Below are 14,002 nucleotides of genomic sequence, written 5' to 3'. Positions count from 1 at the left end.
TATCTACAGAACAGTGGTCGTTGGAGCCCTACACACAGTAGAGACTGCTCCTGGGAAATTTGCCAAGAGAATGCTCTGGAGTGCAAAACTGTAAGGCTTGGAAGCAAAGACCAGCTCACCAAGGGATCCCAAGAGAAAAAACACAAGAGCATTGCAAAAATGAACCAAGATGTTTGCAAGGAAGGAACAGTTAGTTATGTATCATGATTGAGCTGGGTAATGCTGCACAATCCAAAGGACTCGGCAGAAAAGTAGTCACTGGTGGTGATGGTAAAAGCTGCTGACTTTGCATTTGGGACAGGAAAACCTGGCTGAGGGGGTTATTCAGTGAGTCAAAGATAGAGAGATGGGACAGCAAGGATAAATATATGAAGATTTTCATAAATGGTTGCTTTTAGCAATGGTAGGAAAATAGATGGGATTAGAGGCAGCTAATCTACCCAGGCAATTGTTGATAGAATGGACAGGAACAGGAAGGGAAGCAGAGGCATGGAGGAGTCAGAAAATACATAGAAATAAGTAGCTAATGCTAATCTCAAGAGGGAGATTGCCAATCAGCCAGGGAGGGAAGGCTGCGGGAGAAGGGAAGCTTATGTAAAGGCAATGATGCAAGAGACAGTGGGCCTATGTAGGCAATTTTAAATAGTTTTTGTTGGTACTGTCCACTCCCTCATAAACCTTCCAGGCCATCCTGACTAGACTATTTATTTGAGCCTGACCTAGCCTGCCATTGGTGCCTCTTTGTCTGGATTCATACTATCCCCTTCATTCAGAATGCCTCCCCCTTCAGCAAACACTCAAGTTCTTCTCATTCCTTGTGGCCAAGAATGGTCACCCAAGGCCTACATGAATCTTTCAGTGGGAGCAACATCCTGCTCCTCTCCTTGGGAATTCTCATAGCACTATATTTAGATCTTTCTCATGCTTTTGTAAATGCAGTCTCACAGCTAGACAAGAAAAGTTCTTTTAGGTCAGAGGTCGTATTTTTTTTAAACCCCATTTTGGTATTATCCTCACTTCTCAGCTTGGGATGTATTAGTTACTTACCTCACTGCTGCACTAAAAGTGCCTCATCTAAACAACTGAAGGATGAAGGAAGGAAGGAAGGAAGGAAGGAAGGAAGGGAGGGAGGGAGGGAGAGAGAGAGGGAGGGAGGGAGGGAGGGAGGGAGGGAAGCGTTTATGTTGGGACATCAAGTCAACCATGGTAGATAAATATAACAGTAGGGAAGTCACACATGTGGAGAGATCCAGGGCACATTTAGGTGACCTCAGCAGGCTCAGGTCAAAGTGTTTCCATAAACAAGAGAACATGATACTCATCTCTCTTACTCAGTCTAGGACCTCATTGAAGACTACTGTGTACCTTTAGGGTAGACCTCCCACTGGAACTAACCCCATTTACAAAACTCCTCACTAGCACAGCCAGAGATTGGTTTTCTTAATAATTCTATGGCCCATCAAGTTAACAGTCAACTTAAACATCACCTAAGAGCCTTGCACTCAGTAGGTCCTCCGTTCATTTAGTGGTCCTCAAAGTCTGTCCTTATGACTTGCAACATCAGTACCTTTAGGAATATTTAAGAAATGATGCTTTTCTGGCTACACACCAGACCTACTGGTCAAGAAACTGGGGGGATGAAGTCAATAATCTGTGCATTGAAAGTGCTCAGATAATGTAATACAGCTGTAGTTTAAGAGCCACTAAGTCGCCGGGCGGTGGTGGCGCACGCCTTTAATCCCAGCACTTGGAAGGCAGAGGCAGGCAGATTTCTGAGTTCGAGGCCATCCTGGTCTACAGAGTGAGTTCCAGTACATCCAGGGCTACACAGAGAAACCCTGTCTTGAAAATCAAAAAAAAAAAAAAAAAAAAAAAAAAAAAAAAAAAAAAAAAAAAAAAAAAAAGCCACTAAGTCCTCTAAAATGTGTTCCCTCTCACTCTCTCTGCCTCATTATATGTGATATATATTTTTATATATAATATAATTATATCATATATATTATATAGTTATATAATATAGTATATAGGTAATATATAATACAGAATTACATATATGTGCATGTATATAGACATATACATACATATACTTACATATGTATATATATGTACATATAGATATATGTATATATTCATATATAATGAGGTGGCAATAAAAGAGTTATTTCAAAGACAATAGCTCCTGTCTGACCATTTCTCTTAACTAGGGCTGAGAACACAACTTTAAACTCAGATTATTATTTGAAACTTCTCAGTTTTCTGTTCCTCTCCTTTTCTCAAAATATCATCTGTATAAAAAATATTAGCAAAAGGAAACTGAGTAATGGAACAAGAGTCTGATGTTTCCTAAGCCACCTCAGATCCTTAGGCTAACTGATGATGACCACTCCTGCTCCACCTTTCACTTACTTTCTCCTCAACTTCTCTTCATTTTCTTTCCCACTTTTCATTTTCATTTTTCAAGCTACTTTTAGTTATGGTTTTGTAAGATTGTGCACTTTGGGGAAAACAAAATTTATAGGAGCCTTAAAAAGCCACATTCAAACATGCATTTACAGTAAAAATCAACCATTTCCTAACAAGTTCACTAGACTTGCCCAGAGAATTTAAAAGGAGTCAGGGAATATTCCACTTTGTTCACGTTCTTTCAGCAGCCTTTCAAAAATCAGAGACAGGATGTCAGTCCATGCTGAAGATGTCTTTGCCTGGAGTAGAGCTAGCATAAAACCTTCCTAGACATCTTTGCTGCTTGATGGAACTTATAGCTTACAACTGCTGTTGTCATCCTTTGCTATAGAAAGCTATTCCGGGTTTGTGCGAGGATTTCCAAGTTCTTGTTCCTCCTTGGCCCAAGGTGATGCTGAGACAGAGGAGAATCAAATGCACATCAACGACACCCAAGCCAGTAGTCATCCTCAGTCAGGTGCATGGCCTCTGCCCAGTGTCAGCACTTTCCACCCATCCTAGACTATGTCCACTTGTAAATGACCCACATGCATGTGTACACACATCATGCAGCATAGATACCCTGCATACACATGTATGTATATCCTGTATGAAACACACACACCTACAAGGAAGGATGAATGGGAAGAATTTCAATAACACAAAAGGCTCTTCGATAGAAAGGGCTTTTTTTATTTACTGTAAACGAGAGTTATGGTGAAAATCTCATCTATGTGACACTTCTGTGCTCTTAACATAAAAAATTATAGCAGGATAATAGCTGTGATAGGAGTAGGTGCAGATACACTTTCATTTATAAATGTCCAGTAGACATTTTCTTGTATGGTGGGAACAACACATAAGAAAGGAAAGGAGATGTAGGAATTTAAATGGTACATCTTACAAATCAGAGAGAGAGAGAGAGAGAGGGAGAGAGAGAGAGAGGGAGAGAGAGAGAGAGAGAGAGATCTTTCTTATCTATAAATATCTTCCTAATTTTGATGACTTTGCTTCCAAAAAGCATTGAATTTCCAGTGAACTTGAATTTCAGGAAGTGTTGTCATTATCTAAAGAGATTGTGAGCTACCCTTCAAAGCCCTATCCAGCTAGACTGAGTTCCCTAACCATTTAGTAGTTAAAATAAAAGTCCCAGAAATGGTGAAAAACTGAGTTATGTATTTATGTATGATGCCTTTCTGCTCTAAAAATATGATTCGCCTGTGATGGCTCCTCTGTACAGTGATGCCTGTGTACAGTCGCAGGGCCTGACATTTCCTCCAGGGTCTTAACTCTTCTGAAACAAGTTAAATATAGAAGAAAGAGATTGTAGTCTTAGCTCTCAAAATACAGTTACCTGGATAATTGTGAATTATTTTTTTCACAATTAAAAGAATATACATGGACCTGCTTTTGTCAACGCTTGAAGAATCTGAGTTTTAGAGGAGTGTTTTAGTCACTGGAGACAAGAAAGGGGACCAACCATGTTAGAGTCATTTGCTATGCCCAGCTGGATGTCTGTTTTTTTCTTTTGGTTTAAACATGCTTCTCAGGGTACAGCTAAATTTATCACAAATTGAACCAGTGCCATGGTCCCTGTCAGTTTGGGTGGTCAGTACTTGTTTGCTAATAAGTATGACATATTGACACATTGGAAACTTCAGGGAAGATGAGGGGACTCAGGCACCTGGATGAAATAGTTTTATAAGAGACTCGGGAAGCCAGGGTTTATTTTTGTTCTGAACATCTAGGCTCTGTAACAAAGAAAAGCGAACCTCAACTACAAACCAGTTCCCTTACTATACTGGGCCTCCCTCCCTGCAGCCATGCCTTCATCTGACTTTGGAGAATGGCCCTGCCATGGTTCTATTTCCTTTAAAGTCAGAAGCGGGGAAGGGGAGCTCATCAACCCCATTCTGAAAAGCCACCTGACAGTCATCAATGCCAACCATCCCTGTTGTCACACCAAGACCCTGTGCTAGCTCTGCCCCTGCTGGCAATCCCCAGCCTATACTCTGCCTCTAGCCTCTGAGACCCGTGCTGGCCAAGTCTGCTCTCCCAGGACCTTCCTATGGCCTTCTCTTCTAGACTGCAGTAGGTTTTAAAAACCCAGCTCAGAAAGGCAAGTCAATCTACTGGTTCCTTTTTTCCTCTGATTATTATCACACTAAAATTTTGACCCCCAAAGTGTTGGTTCAATGCTTATCAATCTGACTAGAATATATACATCATACACACACACACACACACACACACACACACACACACACACGTAAAGAGGTGTGGTAGTCTTCTTGGAGGAAGTGCTGCCATGCTTCCACCATGAAAATAATGGACTAAACCTCTGAACCTGTAAGGCAGCCCCAATTAAATGTTTTTCTTTATATTAATTGGCATGGTCATGGTTTCTCTTCACAGCAATAAAACCCTAACTAAAACAAAGTGTGATCAAGTATGTATATGGAAAGACACAACAAACTAAAACTTCTTCCTAAGATAAGAAGGAAGTTGAATGTAACCAAGAAAATTGCCCCATGTCACAGAAAATAGTGACTAATTATCTATTTAACTGAGGTATTCAACTGTCATCAGAGTGAAATGCTTTTAAGTTATTTCTTTTCGTCTTCACTTAAGGTAAGCTTTATCCTCTACTAATTTTGATGTCCCGAATTTACACTTTGGGACATCAGAGTTTAGTGAGGTTGAGTGCCAGCTGAGGGTCACGGAAGGCAGGCTTGGAAGACAAGACAAGCTTACTGAGAGGCGGATTGTTTCTATTAAGGTGTTTGCAACATCTCCCAACTGAAAGGCTGTCTTGAGCAGTTTTAATTTTGTTGTAACCAGTGATTGTCAGCTTTGGAGTATTTTGTCCCAGGCCACATTTGGACAGATCTGGGAATGTTTTTGGTTGCACCTAGTGAAGGTCAGGGACACTGATCAAGTCCTTCATTGTGGGGGGCTTAAGGGGTGGGATATACTCTAACAACAAAGGGTTAATAAAGTCCTCTGATGCTTGAGATAGCCTCCAACAACACAGCAGTATCTAGTCCAATATTGCTGAGGCTTAAAATGTGACAGACAGGATGATGAGTTTTTAAAGCCACCTCATAATGAGCAGGTTGTTTTGTCTGTAACTCACTCCTGTGCACACTCTGTCCCATCACAGATGACAGCAGCCTTCTCAATCTCACTCCCTACCCCATGGTCAGAAGACGGAAGAGAAGGTTCTTCGGGTTATGTTGTCTTGTCTCAAGCTAGGTGGCTCCCCGGAAACTCACCACCAAGATCACCTGAAAAACACCACAGAACCGGAAGACCTCCACCCAGCGGAACACGGAGAACGGTTTTGACCATGTTTTCTATGCTTCCTCATTACTTTTATCGGCCTCTCCCTGCCCTTTTAAATGATTTCACACTTGAAAGCAGCTGCCATCAAGGGAAAAAAGAAGAACAGATTCAAAGAGGCGCAGCCTGTTTTTAAAGGGGATTTTTAAAAAGTTGACATTGTGCATGTCTGCTCTGAACCATGCCGTGACAGATGCAAGAATTATGATTTTTAAATTATTTAAAGGTTTTTTAAATGTATTATACAGAAAAAAAATATTTCACATATAATAGTATATCTTGCTGATATCATGTTAACAATTTATCAGATATAAAAGATGTCTCTAAATATAGAAATCTATTTAAAACAGCAAAACTGTTCAAGAATCCAATCTATGAGCATCACTAGAAATACTATAACCAAACACACACCACCTCATCACGTGTTGCTTTCTCTGCGCTCATTTACATTTAGTCTTCCATTGTGTCAGTCAACATAAAAAACATCTTACTTTATAATGCAACAGAGTCATATATGAAAAATCCATTTTGTAAATACACAGTAATCCTACTATCTTCAAACAATGCATATGGACAACTAACTTTCTTTTATTCCAATGGTGTCTTTTTAAGCTTCTTGGAAAATGAAGTTATCCAGTTAGGAAATGGTGTAGTAACATATACAATTACCCGCAGATGTAAAATTCAATATTATCACATTTTGTTTGAATTGAAACCTGAAGCATGGGTCCGCACATCAGCATAGTGTTAAATCTTATAGGGCATGCTGGAATTAGCTCAGATCATAAAACTATTTAACGTTTTACATTATTAATGAAAAAAATGTTTTAGTTAAGCTTAGCTTGTCTCATTTTAGATGACTATGCAGATATGACTTTTCCAATGTGTACTCTGTGTCCTGTCTTATGCCTGGACTCTTGAGAACGGGACACATTAAGCAATACTGTATTTTAGAAAAGAGGGAGCCACACGCTGTGTTGTTCTGCTCATGGCTCTGCTGCGCTCTTTTTCCACAAACTTGTAATATGCTACAAATCCTGTTTTATTTCCTCCTGTCCTTCCTTTGACCCTTTTCATGATGAAATTTCCCAGGAGTCTTTGCACTTTTGTTCCCAGCTCTGAAAGATCTCCAAGTCAGACCAGAGGCACAGGTGTCCAATCTAAAGAGAGACAGACTAGCTGCCTGCAAGTGACTTTAATCCCAGCCCTGGGAAGGCACTTATTAGTACATTAATTTTCTGGCCTAAAAACTAAATATTTTAAAGCCTTTCACTTTACGAAAGATGGAGAGAGCACAGATAATTATTGTATTAGGTTGAATTCTATAAAATGGCTGGTATTTGACTGTTTTGATCTATATACAAAAAAAATCAGCAATTTCACATAGATCAACCTAAAATCTACAAAGGTAATCGTATAGCACTTGGAATTTTCTCCTATATTTTTGTATCAAAAGTGAAAGAATTCCAGTATGGAAGAGGTCTCCAAAGTCTATTATTGGTCTGCATTTCAATTCCACTAGTTGCTGTCAGCCATATTCTTGGTACCCCACCCCCATCCCCAACTATACTGCACTAAGCTGGTAGCTAATGTACTGTTACTAGTATGACTGGATTCAGTAAGAGAAGGACTTTTGAGAAGTTATATGAGACAATTACAACTTTCTAAATGGAATGTGGAAACAATGGAAAGAATGTGTTCTTTCAAGACTCCTTACAAGGAACCACTCCCAACTCTTCTGGCCTGCCATCTTGAATAAAGCTTACTCTTCTCTCCTGATTACAGGTCATTTCAAATGAGATAAACTCCAAGGTTATCTCATTTCTCATTTATGAGCTATTAATTCTAAATTGGCATGATCTCAGCTCATGTCTCTGTGATCTCCCACCCTCTGACTGGATTGAACGCCTCGTTCCTAGCAATCCATCCAAACAGACTAACTGAGAAGCCTGAGGTGTGAAGCACACTCTTGTGGATGCCTGACCTAAACCTCTCCTGCTTCGTTCATTTCTGCTAGCTCTCTCCTTAGTCTCAGCGTGACAACAACACCTTCTGTGCAATTGTCCTTTGTACAACTGAAGACTGTTAAAAAAAAAAAATTCAGGTCTCACCTCCATGTCTGAGAAGTCCATAGTAGCTATTCATGGAGACGGGAATTTGTCTAATTACCTAGCCAGACTTTCCATATCTGAGGTAATAGAATCAACCACCTTATGTTTTATTCAGTGCCTGGTTGTCAGCCTTTGCTCGGTTTTATAGTTCCCATAGATAGATACACTCTAAGATTTACAGACGTTCTTTCAGTAGTGGGTCCTAAAGCAACATTAATAATCAAGGTTCTGATAACTATGTAGGCTCATAGTTGCCCTGGGCAATTTACCACCTCCCTTTAGATATGCCAAGTGCATCCAGTAGGAGCTGCCCCTCTCTCCTGTCACCTGCCAAAGGACTTACTTAGGTGTGGGTCCATGACATAAAGTTCTGCTCCCTCTGCACCCTGCAGGAAATGGTCTTTGCACTCGGCAGAAGCAGCCAGCTGATCTGTTAGGATCTGAGGAAAACACTGAGTATTCTCTCACAAACTCATGTGCACAAACAGGAAAAAATGACTGACGCTTTTTTGTGGCACACATTCATTTTATCACTGTATTTTTTATATTCTATTTTAGGTTTTCCTGCAAATTATAATGAATATTTTTTTTCTTTTCTTTTCTTCTCTTTTCTCTCTTTTTTTTTTTGTGGGAAACATGAAAAACATCACCATCTAACGTCAAAGTAAACATCATCTAAACTCTACGGCAAGTATATTGTTTAAAATCACATTTCTGGGCTCTAAATCAGCTGGGGTTGAGCTCAAAAACTCTTGGGAAAGACACATGATGTAACCTTCAGGCCAAAGTATCCTTTAAAGTCTGCCCACTTGATGTTTGGTGTCTAGGCGCAGACTCACTGCACACTGCTCTGGGTGCCTTTCATTAATGGGGTACAAAGCAAGCTGAAGAAGTAGCGGGCCCTAATTGGTTGTGTGGTGGGGTATTCTCAAGCTCCGCCCAATTGGTTGTGTTCCTTCCTACTCTTGTGAAACGGTGGGATGCTCAGATTTAGGCAATGCTGCCACCTAGTGGAAGCTGAGCTTCAGAAAGACCAAAGCAAATACACAAAGCATCTTACTCATTCCGGAAAATCTGCCAGTGGGCCCGTTAACAAGGAGCCCATGAGAACTTCCAGACTGTGAAAGTCTCAAGGTTGTGAGAATTAAGAATTATCATGCAGCTTAAATCCCTTCCTCACACATCCGTGCCTAAGAAACATCTGTGTTTTCCTTTTGTTCTAGAATATCGCCACAGAAAATGCTTACCTTTCCCGTAACTATAGATAGAATAGAGAAAAGCAGTCATACTATATCGGCCTCACAGTAAATTCTCGCAAGTGTTTACATCGCCCACAATAGATCCAATAACACAAGATAACTGAGAACACTACATTTGAAATCTGAGAAAAGTCTGGATAATTATGTTACACAGGAATAACTAATTAACCTCTCCTGGGTGCAATTTTAGGTCTATATTTAGGTCTATAGTTTAATCAAAATAAATTCTAGCCGGACGGTGGTAGTGCATGCCTTTAATCCCAGCACTTGGGAGGCAGAGGCAGGCGGATTTCTGAGTTCGAGGCCAGCCTGGTCTACAGAGTGAGTTCCAGGATAGCCAGGGCTACATAGAGAGACCCTGTCTCGAAAAACCAAAAAATAAAAATAAAAATAAAAAAATAAAATAAATTCTAGATGAAATAAGCATTTAAATTTTAAAACATAAGAGTGAATGACAAAAATGAAGAATACTTGTCATCCAGATTGGTGAAGCTGTCGTTTTATTGTGGGGCATCGAATCCTTTCTAAGCACAATGCCAAAGGCAGGAGTGAAAAAGAAGATGGATGGACTGAAATCAATTTTTTTAAAAAATGTAAAACCCCTATACAATAAACAACAAATCAAATTAAAAGAAAATAATACTTACAATGCATGCAAGAGAGAGATTAGGCCTCTATGATGTGAAGGACCTCAGCATTTTGGGAAGGCTCTGTGGCTTACAAGAGACTTATGGCTTACCTGTGCTTTTCCCATCACTGCTTGTATGATTGTCTGTCCCACTAAATTAAAAGTATAAAAGGCAACAATCACATACATTTTGCTTAGCATTACTTTCTCAGCTCCTAACGTGGTGCTGTATACAAACCAAATACTGAAAACATAGTCATTGAATGGGTAGATAGTGAGTGGACAGCATACAGAATATTTTGTGATTCAGAGAAAAAAAATCAAACTTTCCAGTTTGAGGCTTCAAGGTAGTAACACACCATACACTAAAATAATCCCACTGATAACACTGAACATATTTGAATGGACTAATGGCAAAAAAAACTTCAGATACAAACAACTCAGAAAGACATGTGCATGCATAAGCTTCTGAGAACCCCGAGGAAGTTTGGAATATAAACATTCTCTTGTAATCAACAGAAGTATAAATTGATCTGACCTTTCTGGGAAGTAAGTTTGGCACTATGTGTTTTTCATACATGCCTGGTAACTTCACCTTAAAGAAATTCTCTTCTTAAAAGCTCAGCAATAGGCCAGCAAGATGGCTCAGCACGAAAAGGACCTTACTGCCAAGCAAGTTAGATCCACTGGATTCACATGGTAGGAGGGAACTGTTTCTTCCAGTGGGTTGGCCTCTAATCTCCACATGCACTCTACGACATATGTATGTCTGTACGCACACACAATACATGTAATTATATTATTTAATGTTAGGCAAAAACATGAGCTAAGATGCACTTATTCATTGTTTTAAAAGTCATACAAGAAAGGACATTTTGTAAATATGCCTACATTATATGGTTAGATGTGGTATAGCCTTTCACTGGGTACTGTGCACCAATTGAGAATGCATACCATGTGTATTTATTGAAATGTGCAATTTATGTTGTTAAATAGAAAAGAAGGAGCCGTAGGGGAGTTGCTAGAGAACCACCCTCTTACCAACACACCTGCATATGTGTGCATTAAAGGGTCTGAAAGTGTGTTCACCTACAGGACAACAGCATTTCTCTCTGGGAGGTGAGATTTGGAGCAATCGTATTTTCTTTTTGCATATCTGTGATTTCTGACTTTTTCACAATGAGCATGTAGTATCTGTATAATTTTTTCAGGGAATAAACAATGACGTTGATGACATATATTAAATGGAAAAACATGTTATAACACAGTATGTATAGTATGATACAATATTTGTAAAAAAAAAAAAGCAAAATCACATATAAATATATCTATGTATGTATATATATGCATAAGAAAGCTAGAAGGCCATACACTACAATGTTAATAGCAGTTAACCATGGGTAGTGGGATTATGGGTGATTATTTTTCTTTTTGCTTTTCTGTGTTTTCTAATTTTTCTACAATGAACATGTATTACTTGTGTAATAAAAACTCATAATAAAAGTTTAAAAATACATAAAGGAGACATTGAAAGTCTCATTCATCCTTCCTCTCTTTTCCCATCCTTGTTTGTCTTACTCCTTGTCAAAATACAAGCTGTCATGCTTCCAGCCATGATGGTAATGGACTGAACCTCTGAACCTGTAAGCCAGCCCCAATTAAATGTTGTCCTTTATAAGAGTTGATGTGGTCATGGTGTCTCTTCACAGCAATGAAATCCTAACTAAGACAAGTACCTAGGTTCGAGTCCCAGTACCACACAACAGCTCATAGTTGTCTATAACTCCAGTCCCAGCAGTTCTAATGCCCGCTTCCAGCTTCGGAGGACACTACATGCATATGGTGCATATATATACCTGCAGACAAAACAATCTTACATATCATATAAAAATAAACAAGTCTCAACAACCATGCAGCCACTTGAATGCTGGACTGACCAAGGCTAAATGACAGGAAATGCTCTCAGCAACCACCAAGCCCAGCAGCTGAGAGACAGGTGCCAAGGTGTCAAGCAGCATTGACAGGCCCCGCCAAATCGCTGCAGTCCCTCCTTGCACTGATCAGATGCACTTGCTCTTCAAGGTGCATTTACTCATCTAGCTATAGCTGCTTCTTGAGTCTGTTTTTGGAGAAAGATATAAGAAGAGAACAATCCTTAGCCCCAATACACATAATCGGTCCCATGATCATATACCTAATATGTGTTGTCTCCCTTTGCCACCCAAGTCTACATTCACCTTGTCCTGTCACATCTGGGCTTTGGGACCCTAGTTATCACACCATTATGTGAACTGTGCTTTTCTGCTTTCCATTAAAGCTGAGCATGGCCATATGATCCATGGGCCTCCTTCCTATGTGCTGAAAGTAGTCCCTTATGTCCTCATTATGATTAGATAGCCACCTCTATGCCCATCCTGCGGACTGGGGTCAATCACCAGTTCCTTGGTATGAGGAATCTAAATCGGTTGGCCATGCCTTCAAGTACATTGAGACTCTTGTTTCCTCCTCTCTAATATCCAGGACATTAGATTCTAAAGACATAGGTAGAAGCATGGGTTCCTCAGTGAGTCAAACGCCTCTTCTGCTTCCAGCCCTTGCCTTTAAGATCCATGTATTCCCTATTAGAGACACAGGCGAGAGAGTGGACTTTTGGCACAAGAATGCAAAACCTCATGAAGGACATTGATGGTGCAAGGAACTCCTTCAAGAGGTGTGTCATTACAGTTCAGGGAGAGGAGTGGGGTTCATGGACAAAGATTGACAGGCAAGCTAAGGGTTTGTTAGAGAACAGCAAAGTGAAGAGAAGGCTTTAACCCATTCAGAGAGAGCAGAGTTAGATCTTTTTGAAGGCCCTTGAGAGGAAGGAGGAAGGCTGGTTTCACCCAATTAGACTTAAAGGCATTATGTTTGGAGGAGTGGTGCATTTGGTTTAGAGTTTTCCATTTGCTTGCTTCTTTCTTAAGATTTCTGGATGAAGCAGGTGGTTAGCAGATCCGAATGGAAGGTGTTCCTGGAAAGAAGGCATCTAGAAGAACAATGTGCCTAGCCACTGTGCAGCCCTTCTCCATTTGGGGATTCTTATTTGGAAATGCCCTGTCTCCGGAGGGAGTGATGCCGTGGAATCAGAAACACAGCAGGGGTACAGCCATCTGGGTCTGTGTGTTAGCTCAGCGGACAGTGGGCTTGTGATCTGCATTACTCCACTAGTCCACTAGATGGAGCTTCTGCCGATGCAGCCAGTAGCAGGAAACAGCTACTGCAGTTCTGGGTGCGCATCCTGTGTTGAGGAAGGGGAGGGTCTCTGTAGTCCTGCGCAGGACCCCATGTCAGCAGATGAGACCCTGAGTCTGTGGAGAGTGGAGCTGGCTGGCATCCTGCACATGGGGAAGGCAGAGCTCATCAGAACGCAGGTTAATTCCAGTCAAGGGAGGGGTCCTCATTACCAAGATGCTTCGTTGTGCCAAAGGCACTACAGTTGATGTCTGTCAGACTACAACGGAGTAGACATCCTGCAGCCTAGCATCATGGCAAATAGCCACATACTTAGTGGCTTAATACAAAGCATGGTGTTAACTTTTCTAGAGCAGAAATCCATTTCAGTGTTCTTAAGTCAAGGGATCCACAGGCCCAAAGCCTCCAGAACCAAATATTTCCTCTACAGTCTACAAGCTCCCAACATTCCTTGGCTTGTGGCCTCTTCTTGTTCGGAGGGATGTGCTGCCTCTGGAAACCTTACTGACAGGAGGAACAGGGGACACTAACTTACTTTAATCCTGAGAGACTATCCCAGCATCCCACAGACCACTGGTTGCCAAATGACATGACTGGCATAGCAGATGTTTACAGCGGTTATTCTGCAGGTAGGGACCTGGAGGTGATGCATTTCACCGAAAAATTTCAGAGCACTTCTGCCTCATCACGTCCACTTAACACAACATCCAGCTAATAGATAAATGTGACCTTCTCTAGAAAGTCATTCAGATTGGCCGACACAGATGCTGTCACTATGAAGCATAGTGAGGTTTCCCAGAGATGGAGAAGCACTGTCCCAAAGGATCATCTGAAGATGTAGAGTTATACACTATATCTGTAGTATGCTACCCATTTTTTATTAGATATTTTCTTTATTTACATGTAAATTTCTCCATTTCGAGTTTCCCCTCCAAAAAACAAACAAACAAAAACAACAAGAACAAACCCCTGTTGCCTCCCCCCTCCCC

At 40.6% G+C, this 14,002-nt stretch overlaps 1 protein-coding gene across 1 annotated transcript in view; it reads left to right on the top strand.

The window, feature by feature from the left end:
• The window catches only part of Rgs7bp (regulator of G protein signaling 7 binding protein), a 103,110-nt gene extending 95,547 nt beyond the window's left edge, over positions 1-7,563 (top strand). Inside the window, exon 6 of the mRNA XM_031360082.1 lies at positions 5,606-7,563. Coding sequence (XP_031215942.1) covers positions 5,606-5,697 — 92 coding nt within the window. The 3' untranslated portion in view covers positions 5,698-7,563. The remainder of the gene's footprint in view (positions 1-5,605) is intronic.
• The last annotated feature ends 6,439 nt before the right edge of the window (positions 7,564-14,002 follow it).

This window comes from Mastomys coucha, unplaced genomic scaffold, assembly GCF_008632895.1.
Source record: "Mastomys coucha isolate ucsf_1 unplaced genomic scaffold, UCSF_Mcou_1 pScaffold8, whole genome shotgun sequence".
Lineage (NCBI taxonomy): Eukaryota > Metazoa > Chordata > Mammalia > Rodentia > Muridae > Mastomys > Mastomys coucha.
This window is presented reverse-complemented; position numbering and strand designations above follow the sequence as displayed.